This window comes from Pan troglodytes, chromosome 20 (assembly GCF_028858775.2).
Source record: "Pan troglodytes isolate AG18354 chromosome 20, NHGRI_mPanTro3-v2.0_pri, whole genome shotgun sequence".
NCBI classification, from domain to species: Eukaryota; Metazoa; Chordata; class Mammalia; order Primates; family Hominidae; genus Pan; species Pan troglodytes.
In genome coordinates this window covers 60,810,132-60,822,141 of record NC_072418.2, presented here as the reverse complement: position 1 = coordinate 60,822,141, position 12,010 = coordinate 60,810,132, and the positions used below count along the sequence as shown (strand labels likewise).

At 45.2% G+C, this 12,010-nt stretch overlaps 1 protein-coding gene and 1 pseudogene across 7 annotated transcripts in view; one reads left to right on the top strand and one right to left on the bottom strand.

The window, feature by feature from the left end:
• Window positions 1-9,125, top strand: part of LOC107969600 (zinc finger protein 814) — a 46,371-nt gene extending 37,246 nt beyond the window's left edge. For 6 of the 7 annotated variants that reach the window (XM_054673030.2, XM_063802312.1, XM_024351712.3 and 3 more), the window contains 2 exons: window positions 2,671-2,797; window positions 4,474-9,125. In XM_054673030.2, coding sequence (XP_054529005.1) covers window positions 2,671-2,797; window positions 4,474-6,794 — 2,448 coding nt within the window. In that variant the 3' untranslated portion in view covers window positions 6,795-9,125. The remainder of the gene's footprint in view (window positions 1-2,670; window positions 2,798-4,473) is intronic. The other variant, XM_063802313.1, reaches the window with a different exon arrangement.
• Window positions 9,126-10,855: 1,730 nt separating this feature from the next.
• LOC107969830 (ubiquitin-conjugating enzyme E2 C-like) lies at window positions 10,856-11,801 on the bottom strand (annotated as a pseudogene).
• Between the last annotated feature and the right edge of the window lie 209 nt (window positions 11,802-12,010).

Below are 12,010 nucleotides of genomic sequence, written 5' to 3'. Positions count from 1 at the left end.
GGAGGGTTGTTTTCACCGTGCTCAGACCCTGAGATGCTTGTCCACATAGGTTGGGATATCTGGGAAGGAATTGATATTGGAGACATCCAGTATATGATAGCTAATGTGTGGACTAAGGTGCGTTAGCCATGGGTCCCATTTTGGAGGGCACACTTCATAATAAGGTAGTAAATCTTTTAGGGAACCAGAAAGGACTGGTTGGAGGCTGAGGACTAGATGTTTTGCCTGGGTCCCTGGCGGACATTATTGGCATTCATAACCTGTGTTATGCATTCACACAGGAGAGGGAGGTAAGTGACAATGAATGTAGGGTGTATCAGAGGGCATAGCTTGTCGTGGGGCAGACTTCCATGGAGATAATAGAGATGAGATGCAGGCAGAAGTACAGAAGTAATTGAGGGAAAGGTCATCATTGCTGAGGGGCTGGCAAGTGTAGCACAGAAGTGGAATAGGGTCATGGATAGCTGAAGCCACACATGGTTCTGTGTTTCTATGGAGCCATGCAAGGAGGTCCTCACAGAATTACTTGAGACCACCACTCCTTTTAGGATCCAATAGAATTGCAATTCTGTGGTAATATTGGATCGGTTTGAATGGGCCATACACTCTGGATGGTGTCAGCTACGATGTAGTGTAAGGCCAAAAATGAAGGCCCAGTGTGATTTGCCACCTGGATGCCTGGTGATATTGGTATAACCACAAATGGCCTGAGTGCAAGTTTCTTTCCCATTTAACTCTCTTTTTATATATTTTAAATCTTTTTCCCTTGTGTGCATGTGTATGTGTGCGTGTGTGTGTGTGCATGTATGTAGAAAAAGACCTTGCTGTGTTGTCCAGGCTGCTCTTGAACTCCTGGAATCAAGCAGTCCTTACACTTTGGCCTCCCAGAGTGCTGGGATTACAGGTGTGAGACACCATGACTGGCCACTTCACACTCTTAAGTAATAATATCTGTACAGGTGCAGCGGCTCACGCCTGTAATCCCAGCACTTTAGTAGGCTGAGGCGGGTGGATCATTTGACATCAGGGGTTTGAAAGCAGCCTGCCCAATATGGTGAAACGCCATCTCTATTAAAAATATAGAAATTAGCTGGGCATGGTGGTACATGCCTGTAATCCCAGCTACTGAGGAGCTGAGGCAGGAGAATTGCTTGAACCCAGGAGGCGGAGGTTGCAGTGAGCCGAGATTGCACCACCCCACTCGAGCCTGGTGACAGAGTGAGACTCCGTCACAAAAAAAAAAAAAAAAAGGTAATGTATCCTAGCCTCTTAAGCCTTTCGATCAATGGGACCAGACAGAGTTCCTGTTATAGTTTGTAGTGAGTTTCAATTCCATTTTTATGTCCAGAGTTATTCGAATAAGTCAATGGCATCCTCCTGAGGGAATCAGGCCATTACACTCTCTTCATCTTACAAAGCTTGCATGCCATGGCCATGGTTGCTCTCTCTTATCCACAGTGCAACCCCCATGTGGCTCTCTGTGGTGAGTGGTGTCCCTCTTATCAGGCTGTTAATATATTTGATTTTTTTTTTTTTTTTTGAGACAGAGTTTTGCTCTTGTTGCCCAGGCTAGAGTGCAACGGCGCAATCTCGGCTCACTGCAACTTCTGCCTTCTGGGTTCAAGCGATTCTCCTGCCTCAGCCTCCCAAGTAGCTGGGATCACAGGTGCCCGACACCACGCTCAGCTAATTTTTTGTATTTTTAGTAGAGCCGAGGTTTCACATTGTTAACCAGGCTGGTCTCAAACTCCGGACCTCAGGCAATCCACCTGGCTCAGCCTCTGAAAGCACTGGAATTACAAATGTGAGCCACCGCGCCTGGCTCAATACAATTGATTTGTAGATTGCTCTTGATGACATGTGTAAAATATCAGATGTAATTTGTTTTACCAACATTATAACCCTAGGGGTAGATTTCAACCCACACTAGTTGAAGAAAAAGGAGGGAATTAAGATACTTTAAGCTGGCTGGGCACAGTGCCTCATGCCTGTAGTTTTAGCACTTTGGGAGGCCGAGGTGGGAGGATTACAAGGTCAGGAGTTCGAGACCAGCTTGGCCAACATGGTGAAATCCTATCACTACTAAAAATACAAAAATTAGCCAGGTGTGGTAGTACATGCCTGTAATCCCAGCTGCTCGGGAGGCTGAGGCAGGATAATTGCTTGAACCCAGGAGGTGGAGGTTGCAGTGAGCCGAGATCATGCCACTACACTTCAGCCTGGTGACAGAGTGAGACTCTGTCTCAAACAAACAAACAAACAAAAAATATATACTTTAAGTTGTTTAAAGGCCAGAGAGAGGCCAGTGGTGTGTGGCAGTCACCTGGGGATGGACATGGAATGTACCTGGAAGTCTAAAGAATGAGGTGCGTTCAGAGAGGGTATCTCTGCTGTGCTGAAGGTGCCACATTGGGCTTTCCATGACCTCAGCCATACTAGGGAAAGTGCCTGTCAGGAGGGGGTGGACTCTTACGTCACAACCACCACACAGATACCTATTTGTTCAACTAACTATTGTTGGTGGCTGTACCCCATGACCAGTGGGCCTAGTTTCTCCTATGTTTGAGGACCTTGAGAGGGGGATGTGCAAGAGTAGATGTGTGGGAGAGATGGATTGTGATACCTCAGCATAGGGGCAGTTTGTAGTTTCATCTGTCAACATCATAACAGGGCACAGTGACTTTTGAAGACGTGGCTGTGAACTTTACCTGGGAGGAATGGAATCTCCTTAGTGAGGCTCAGAGATGCCTGTACCGTGATGTGACGCTGGAGAACCTGGCACTTATATCCTCCCTGGGTAAGTTGCTCACACTCACCCTGTGACCTGAGCTAGTCTCTGTTTTCCCCTGTCTTTCCCCATTGGTAAGACTTTCTCATGTCAGGAGCATGGACACAGCTTCCTGCTTCAGTTCTGTGGGTAGGTTCTTGGTTGGTAGGTCTGAGGTGTACATACTGCCCTACTCCTTTCTTGGAGCAGCCCCAGCACCTGCTTTACTGCAGGCTCCCAGGGAGGGATTCCCAGTCAGAAGCCCACCTTGTTAGTCCTGTGGATGTTTGGGTGTCCTTGTCCAGATTTCAGGTTCCTGTGTACCCACAGTCTACTTCCTTTCTCTAGCTGCTATTTTCTTATGCCTTCCTGTGGCAGGAATTGCCTTCACAGACTACATCACTGCCTATATAGACCAGAGGCTGTTCTTGCAAGACCTTCTTTAGAAATTCTCCTTGAAATACTCAGTTTTTTTCTCTCATGGGCTTTCATGGGCTGAGTTGTTCTGAGACAATATTGGCTGTTCCCTTGTTCTGTCTTTCCCTTAGTGTGTGCATCATTCATGTCCCATGTATTTGGTCATCATTGTGGTGGGAGGCACAGTCCTCCATTTGATCCAGAAGATGCAAATGAATTCAGCCTCAGCATAATAGGCTCAGAAGGAGTGAGTCCCTAAAGAGTGGCACCCTGGGCTGGGGATGGTGGCTCACTCTTGTAATCCCAGCACTTTGGGAGGCCCTGGCAGGTGGATCATGAGGTCAGGAGTTCAAGACCAGCCTGGCCAAGATGGTGAAACCCTGTCTCTACTAAAATACAAAAAGTAGTCAGGCCTGGTGGTACATGCCTGTAATCCCAGTGACTCGGGAGGCTGAGGCAGAGAATTGCTTGAACCCAGGAGGGGAGGTTGCGGTGAGCCCAGATTGCACCACTGCACTCCAGCCTGGGTGACAGAGCGAGACTCCATCTCAAAAAAAAAAAAAAAAAAAAAAGTGGCACCCTGGAGGAAGTCATGGAGTCAGGGCTTTATTGAAACCATACCAACAACCTCTTCTATTTTAGTAGTAGTTTTGTGGCAAGGCAAGTAGGCACACATAATTTGTCTTTTCTTCCTCATTCTTGAGAGCATCACACTTGTCTACCTTATCGCTTCCACTCTTTCTTTTTTAACTTTTGACCTACTTGTACATGAACTTGTACCCTAATATCCATTCTCCTATCTAATCTTCATATCTCTGGACCCCAAATCTCATCCATTTACATACGTCACCATCTACAGTGTTCTCTCCAGTGTTGGCATAGAGATTTGTGTTAGCGAACATATATACTTTGTTAAACTCTCCTCGAGTAGCTGCTGTGTTGTGCTTGTGTTTTCCTTGGCCTGGACAAATCCCTCTCTACAGCACTCACATGTCATGAGGACATAAATTCTGCAGATGAGTGGTTTGCAGATGCAGGGATTGTAGACCCTGCCTCTACTCCCTGTGTTACATACATGGTTGTGTCCTTTAACTTATGAGGCCTCCTACATTCTGTGACCGTTATAGTCCAGTAATAATACATAGCACCATCTTCCACCTGAAGCCAACATCCTGTTCCTCCAAGTAGTTCCTTGGAGTAATTCCTCAGTTTGTCAGATACACTTGTGGGTGGTCTGTGCCTTCCCACCAGAGTTAACATGCACTTCACCAGCATTTTCTTGCTTTCAGGTTGTTGGTGTGGAGTGGAAGATGAGGCGGCACCTTCTAAGCAGAGTATTTATATACAAAGAGAGACTCAGGTCAGGACTCCTATGACAGGTGTGTCTCCCAAGAAGGCCCACCCCTGTGAGATGTGTGGCCCGATCTTGGGAGACATTTTGCATGTGGCAGATCATCAGGGAACACATCACAAGCAGAAACTGCACAGGTGTGAGGCCTGGGGGAATAAATTGTATGACAGTGGAAACTTTCATCAGCACCAGAATGAGCACATTGGAGAGAAACCCTACAGAGGGAGTGTTGAGGAGGCGTTGTTTGCGAAGAGGTGTAAGTTGCATGTGTCAGGGGAGTCATCCGTCTTCAGTGAGAGTGGGAAGGACTTTTTGCCCAGGTCAGGATTACTCCAGCAGGAGGCCAGTCACACTGGGGAGAAGTCAAACAGCAAAACTGAGTGTGTGTCTCCCATTCAGTGTGGGGGAGCTTACTATAGCTGTGGAGAATCCATGAAACATTTTAGCACCAAACATATACTCAGTCAGCACCAGAGACTTCTCCCTCGAGAAGAATGTTATGTGTGCTGTGAATGTGGGAAATCCTTTAGCAAATATGTTAGCTTCAGTAATCATCAGAGAGTTCACACTGAAAAAAAACATGAATGTGGAGAATGTGGGAAATCCTTTAGCAAATATGTTAGCTTCAGTAATCATCAGAGAGTTCACACTGAAAAAAAACATTATGAATGTGGAGAATGTGGGAAATCCTTTAGCAAATATGTTAGCTTCAGTAATCATCAGAGAGTTCACACTGAAAAAAAACATGAATGTGGAGAATGTGGGAAATCCTTTAGCAAATATGTTAGCTTCAGTAATCATCAGAGAGTTCACACTGAAAAAAAACATTATGAATGTGGAGAATGTGGGAAATCGTTTAGCAAATATGATAGCTTCAGTAATCATCAGAGAGTTCACACTGACAAAAAACATTATGAATGTGGAGAATGTGGGAAATCTTTTAGTCAAAAGAGCAGCCTCATTCAACATCAGCGATTTCACACTGGAGAAAAACCTTATGGGTGTGAAGAATGTGGGAAATCTTTTAGTTCAGAAGGACATCTTAGGAGCCATCAACGAGTTCACGCCGGAGAAAGACCTTTCAAGTGTGGAGAATGTGTGAAATCTTTCAGTCATAAGCGCAGCCTTGTTCACCATCAGCGAGTTCACAGTGGAGAAAGACCTTATCAGTGTGGAGAATGTGGGAAATCTTTCAGTCAAAAGGGCAACCTCGTTCTACACCAGCGAGTTCACACTGGAGCAAGACCTTATGAGTGTGGAGAATGTGGGAAATCATTTAGTTCAAAAGGACATCTTAGGAACCATCAGCAGATTCACACTGGGGACAGACTTTATGAGTGTGGAGAGTGTGGGAAATCTTTTAGTCATAAAGGCACCCTCATTCTACATCAGCGAGTTCACCCTAGAGAAAGATCTTATGGGTGTGGAGAATGTGGGAAATCTTTTAGTTCAATCGGGCACCTTAGGAGCCATCAGCGCGTTCATACTGGAGAGAGGCCTTATGAGTGTGGAGAATGTGGGAAATCTTTTAGTCATAAGCGCAGCCTTGTTCACCATCAGCGCATGCACACTGGAGAAAGACCTTACAAGTGTGGAGACTGTGGGAAATCTTTTAATGAAAAAGGACACCTTAGGAATCATCAGCGAGTTCACACTACAGAAAGACCTTTTAAGTGTGGGGAATGTGGGAAATGTTTTAGTCACAAGGGTAACCTCATTCTACACCAGCATGGCCATACTGGAGAAAGACCTTATGTATGTAGGGAATGTGGAAAATTATTTAAGAAGAAGTCTCACCTCCTTGTACACCAGAGAATTCACAATGGAGAAAAGCCATATGCATGTGAGGCTTGTCAGAAATTTTTTAGAAACAAGTACCAACTCATTGCACATCAGAGAGTTCACACTGGAGAAAGGCCTTATGAATGCAATGATTGTGGAAAATCGTTTACCCACAGCTCTACATTCTGTGTTCATAAGCGAATTCACACTGGAGAAAAGCCTTATGAGTGCAGTGAATGTGGAAAATCTTTTGCTGAAAGCTCCAGTTTCACAAAACACAAAAGAGTTCACACTGGAGAAAAGCCTTATGAGTGCAGTGAATGTGGAAAATCTTTTGCTGAAAGCTCCAGTCTCACTAAACACAAGAGAGTTCACACTGGAGAAAAGCCTTATAAATGTGAGAAATGTGGGAAATTATTTAACAAGAAGTCTCACCTCCTTGTACACCAGAGTTCACACTGGAGAAAAGCCATATGAGTGTGAGGATTGTCAGAAAGTTTTTAGCAAGAAGGACCACCTCATTGCACACCAGAGAGTTCACACTGGAGAAAGGCCATATGAATGCAGTGATTGTGGGAAGTCATCTACCCACATTCCGTGTTCATAAGAGAGTTGACACTGGTCACACCACCTTATGAGTGCAGTGAATGTGGGAAATCCTTTGCTGAAACTTTCAGTCTCATTAAACACAGGAGAGTTCACACTGGAGTAAGGTCTTGTGATTGCAGCAAATGTGGAAAAAAAGTTACCTGAAGGTCTTTTCTCCTTGAATATCAGAGAGTTCACACTAGACAAATAAAATACATTTGGGCAATTTTGTAGCCACACCTCTTTGCTCCTTCAAGATCAGAGTTAACACTGGATCAGGGCCTTACCAGTGTGACATGTGAGATATTTATGTAGAAATCTAGCTTCATAACAGGAGACTTCCCACTGCAGAAATGCCTTTTGAATGTAATGAATGCAAGAAAGCCTTCAGGCTTTTTATTGGAGCCTCAAACATTGACATGAGAAAAACGCCATAGATGTATATGGAATGTTATTTCTTTTTCAATGTAACCCTTTGAGAGTGCCACCTACCTAGATTGAATGTCATTTATTGAGCATCTGCAAAAGTTCCAAGCGTCCGGTAGCTACAGTGCATTTTTCACTATACCCAGGTACCTTGCTAGATTTTTTTTGAGACAGGTTGTCACTGTGTCGCTCAGGATGGTGTGCAGTGGTGTGTTCACATTTCACTGCACCCTTGATCTGGGCTTAAGTGATTCTGTTGCCTCGGCCTCCTGAGTAGCTGAAACCACAGGCATGCACTACCATGCTCCACTAATTTTTTTAAGTTTTGGAGAGACAGGGTCTCACCATGTTGCCCAGGCTGGTCTTAAACTCCTGGCTCAAGCGATCCTTCCACCTTGGCCTCCAAACATGCTGGGATTACAGGTGTGAGTTACTGTGCCTGGCCTTTTTTTTTTTTTTTTAACTTTTAATTTCTGATCGAGTCACAGGATTTGTTGAGTAGCTTTAGCACTTCTTCCTTTGTCATTTTTTTCTGTCTGATAAGTCATGCCATGGACGTTACCCATTTTTATCCCAGAGGCCTCTTACGTTGACTTGAAAAGACGGACTATGTCTTTCAGAGATCTTGTGGGTATCACATCAGTCTTGACAAATTTTCTACCCTCCAAGTTATGATCCTAAGAACAGCTTGCCTCCCATTTCTCCGGTTTGTGCTATTATGAAGGCCTTATTGTTTCAGCCTTCTTCAATCTTGAGGGTTGTTGTCACTGTATGGGTGGTTCAGAAACAAGTAGGTCCTGTTGCTATGAAGGGGGTCACAGCTTTTGTTGGCATAGCTAAACTTTGTGGCTCATGGAACAGTATGAATGTAGAATGTAGCTTTCTCCACTTGTGGACTGCTTTGCATAGCTGCCAGAGGCCTCCAGAGAAGACCTTCAGGGCTTTGTGGTCTTTATCTGTAGCACGGATACTAAAATTTGTGGGTTCATAGGTCAGCTGGATACAGGGCATTTTTTGTGACAATTTCTGGCATTTTTTGAACAAGACAAAATTCTTTTACGAGGTATATTGCATTGTACTTGGTACGGCTGAGGGAAGTCTGTTGCCCAGCTCTTGCAATGCAGACACATGCCCTGATATCCAGAATTCTGTAGGATAACATCACAGATTGTAATGCTATCAGGTGAAATTATAATTTTATAGAATTACTTTATTTATAGGCAGTGGAGAAGACAGAATAATGTAACTGCAACTCATGTCTTTTTTTTTTTTTTTTTTTGAGGCAGAGCCTCGCCCTGTTGCCCAGGCTGGAGTGCAGTGGCATAATCTTGGCTCATGGCAACCTCTGCCTCCCAGGTTCAAACGATTCTCCTGCCTCAGCCTCCTGAGTAGCTGGGACTACAGGCACATGCCACCACACCCAGCTAATTTTTGTATTTTTAGTAGAGATGGGGTTTCACCATGTTGGCCAGGCTGGTCTCGAACTCCTGACCTTGTGATCTGCTGGCCTCAGCCTCCCAAAGTCCTGGGATTATAGGTGTGAGCCACCACGTGCAGCGTAATGCATGTCTTTAAAAAGGGCATCCACAATGATCCAGTCACTACTTATATGATGAATATGCAGATACAGGAATTATCAGGACTTCCATAATGATGAATGTTGTATTGTTGAGGCCATTGTCAGAGGAAATAATCTAAAGGTTTTGTGAATTCCTGTACTCATTCTGGGCTGTTCTCCTCAAGGTCATTCCTGCATTAGCAGGAGGAAGATGATTGATAGGGAGAAGGGAGATCTCAGTTCAGTGATGTGGCCTTTGTGACCAGCCAGCCTGTTAATCAGGTGGAAATGGCCTTAGTGCCACATCAATATTTGCTACTGTGGAGGCTAGTTTTCCCACTTAGGGCATGAGAAGAATTGGTGTAGTCAGTATAGAGTTGCCAAACCTGTTTTCCAAAAATAATGGTAAATCTATATTTTTCTTTTGAACTGCATTTTTAAAATTATTATTATTATTTATTTTGAGACGGAGTTGCCCAGGCTGGATGGAGTGCAGTGGCACGATCTCGGCTCACTGCAAGCTCCGCCTCCTGGGTTCACACCATTCTTCTGCCTCAGCCTCCCGAGTAGCTGGGACTACAGGTGCCCGCCACCATGCCCAACTAATTTTTTGTATCTTTACTAGAGACGGGGTTTCACCATGTTAACTAGGATGGTCTCGATCTCCTGACCTCGTGATCCGCCTGCCTTGGCCTCCCAAAGTGCTGGGATTACAGGCATGAGCCACTGTGCCCAACCTTTTTTTTTTTTTTTTTTTTTTTTTTTTGAGACAGAGTCTCACTGTCACCCAGGCTGGAGTGCAGTGGCATGACCTTGGCTCATTGCAACCTCTACCTCCTAGGTTCAAGCAATTCTCCTGGCCTCCCATGTAGGTGGGACTGGAAGCATGTGCCACCATGCCCAGCCAAGTTTTGTATTTTTAGTAGAGACGGAGTTTTGCCATGTGGGCCAGGCTGATCTTGGACTCCTGACCTCAGGTGATATGCCTGCCTCAGCCTCCCAGAGTGGTGGGAATACAGGTGTGAGCCACTGCTGCCAGTCTGAAGTATATTTTAAAGCTGTGATGAGTTATAAATGACATTCAGTAAGCTATGCATATTTAAGCTGTAGTATGTGATAAATCTTGAGTTTCATATAATCCCATGAAACCATTAACATAGTCACAATAATGAACGTAACACCTTTATATTTACCTGGAACCTTTTTATAAAGGCTTTCTTTCTGTTCCCCAGACAACCAATGATTTACTTTGCTGTACAGTAGAGTACTTTCCATTTTCTGAAATGTTAGATGAGTGATGTAATAAAATGTTTCCTCTTATAATCCCTGGGTGCTCTCTCGTATCATTTTTTTTGTTTTTTAATGACCAAAATGTTTTCTTTTTTTTTTTTTTTTTTTTTTTTGAGATGGAGTCTTGCTCTGTGCCCAGCCTGGAGTGCAGTGGTGCAATCTCAGCTCACTGCAAGCTCCACCTCCCGGGTTCATGCCATTCTCCTGCCTCAGCCTCCTGAGCAGCTGGGACTATAGGCACCCGCCACCACGCCCGGCTAATTTTTTTGTATTTTTAGTAGAGACGAGGTTTCACCGTGTTAGGCAGGATGGTCTCGATCTCCTGACCTCAAGATTCGCCTGCCTCAGCCTCCCAAAGTGCTGGGATTACAGGCTAGAGGCACCACACCCAGCCCAAAATGTATCTATTTAATATTCATCACAAGGGCTCCACCAAGGCTTAAATTAAAAGACAAAAGAAAAATAGTACCACAGCTCAAGATACAGAGTTCTACACAGAAATCACGGAAAGGGCAGACCATCTAAGGGAAAATTAAAAAGACAACACAAGGATAGGCTGGGCAGCCTGGGTCAGAGCTCCTGGCTGGTGACCTACTTTGAGTAGCTTTCTTGCAGGTACTTCCTTATTTTTATTTTTATTTTATTTTTTTTTTTTGAGGCAGAGTTTCACTCTTGTTGCCCAGGCTGGAGTGCAACAGCGAGATCTCGGCTCACTGCAACCTCCACCTCCCAGGTTCAAGTGATTCTCCTGCCTCAGCCTCCCGAGTAGCTGGGATTACAGGCGTGTGACACCACACTTGGCTAATTTTTTTATTTTTTTAAATAGGGATGACGTTTCTCCATGTTTGTCAGGCCTTGGACTCTCTACGTCAGGTGATCCACCCACCTCAGCCTCCCAAAGTGCTGGGATTACAGGTGTGAGCCACTGCGCCTGGCCCTTGCAGGTACTTCTTAAAGCTATGGGGTTTTCCCAGAGCTTGGTAGCATGTGTGTTCAAAGGGCTATCAATGTTGAGTTGTCCTAGCAGGCACTGGATAGAGAGCAGGATGGTCCTGATATCATACGGGGCAGACCACTTCTCCTTCAGGATGTCCAGGCATATGTTACCCTGGGTGTCCACGTTAGGGTGGTAGCAGGGTGTGAGGAACTTCACTGTGGGTGCATCGTAAAGGTAGGTAGTCATTGAGGAACTCCAGCAAGAGCTTATACCTCAGATCTTCATACACTGTGCCAGCTGCTTCATGGATGGTGTCCATTTGATAAGGCTTTCAGGGCAGGCAGAAATTCTTTTGTCACCAGGCATCATGAGGGTCATCAGCTCCTGCTGTAGCCTTTTGCCTACAGGGCCCCAGGCAGTGCCCCTGCTGGGCTCAGCTCCTTTATGGGCGGTGGTGACACTAACAGTGGCTGGGTCAAAGTTTTGTGAGGCTATCTGGGTGGCACTGGCAGAGAGACAAGAACTCAGAAAACGTGAGTGCATCTGTGATCATCATGTTTATTTTTTATTTTTATTTATTTATTTTGAGACGGAGTCTTGCTCTTGTCACCCAGGCTGGAGTGCAGTGCTGTGATCTCGGCTCACCACAACCTCTGCCTCCCGGGTTCAAGCCATCCTCTTGCCTCAGCCTCCCGAGTAGCTGGGATTACAGGCACGTGCCACCACGCCCGGCTAGGTTTTTGTATTTTTAGTAGAGACAGGGTTTCTTCAAAGTTGATCAGGCTGGTCTCGAACTCCCAACTTCAGGTGATCCACCCACCTTGGCCTCCCAAAGTGTGGGGTTACAGGTGTGAGCCACCGCACCTGGCTGAAAAATAATGCGGTGGCTCTGGC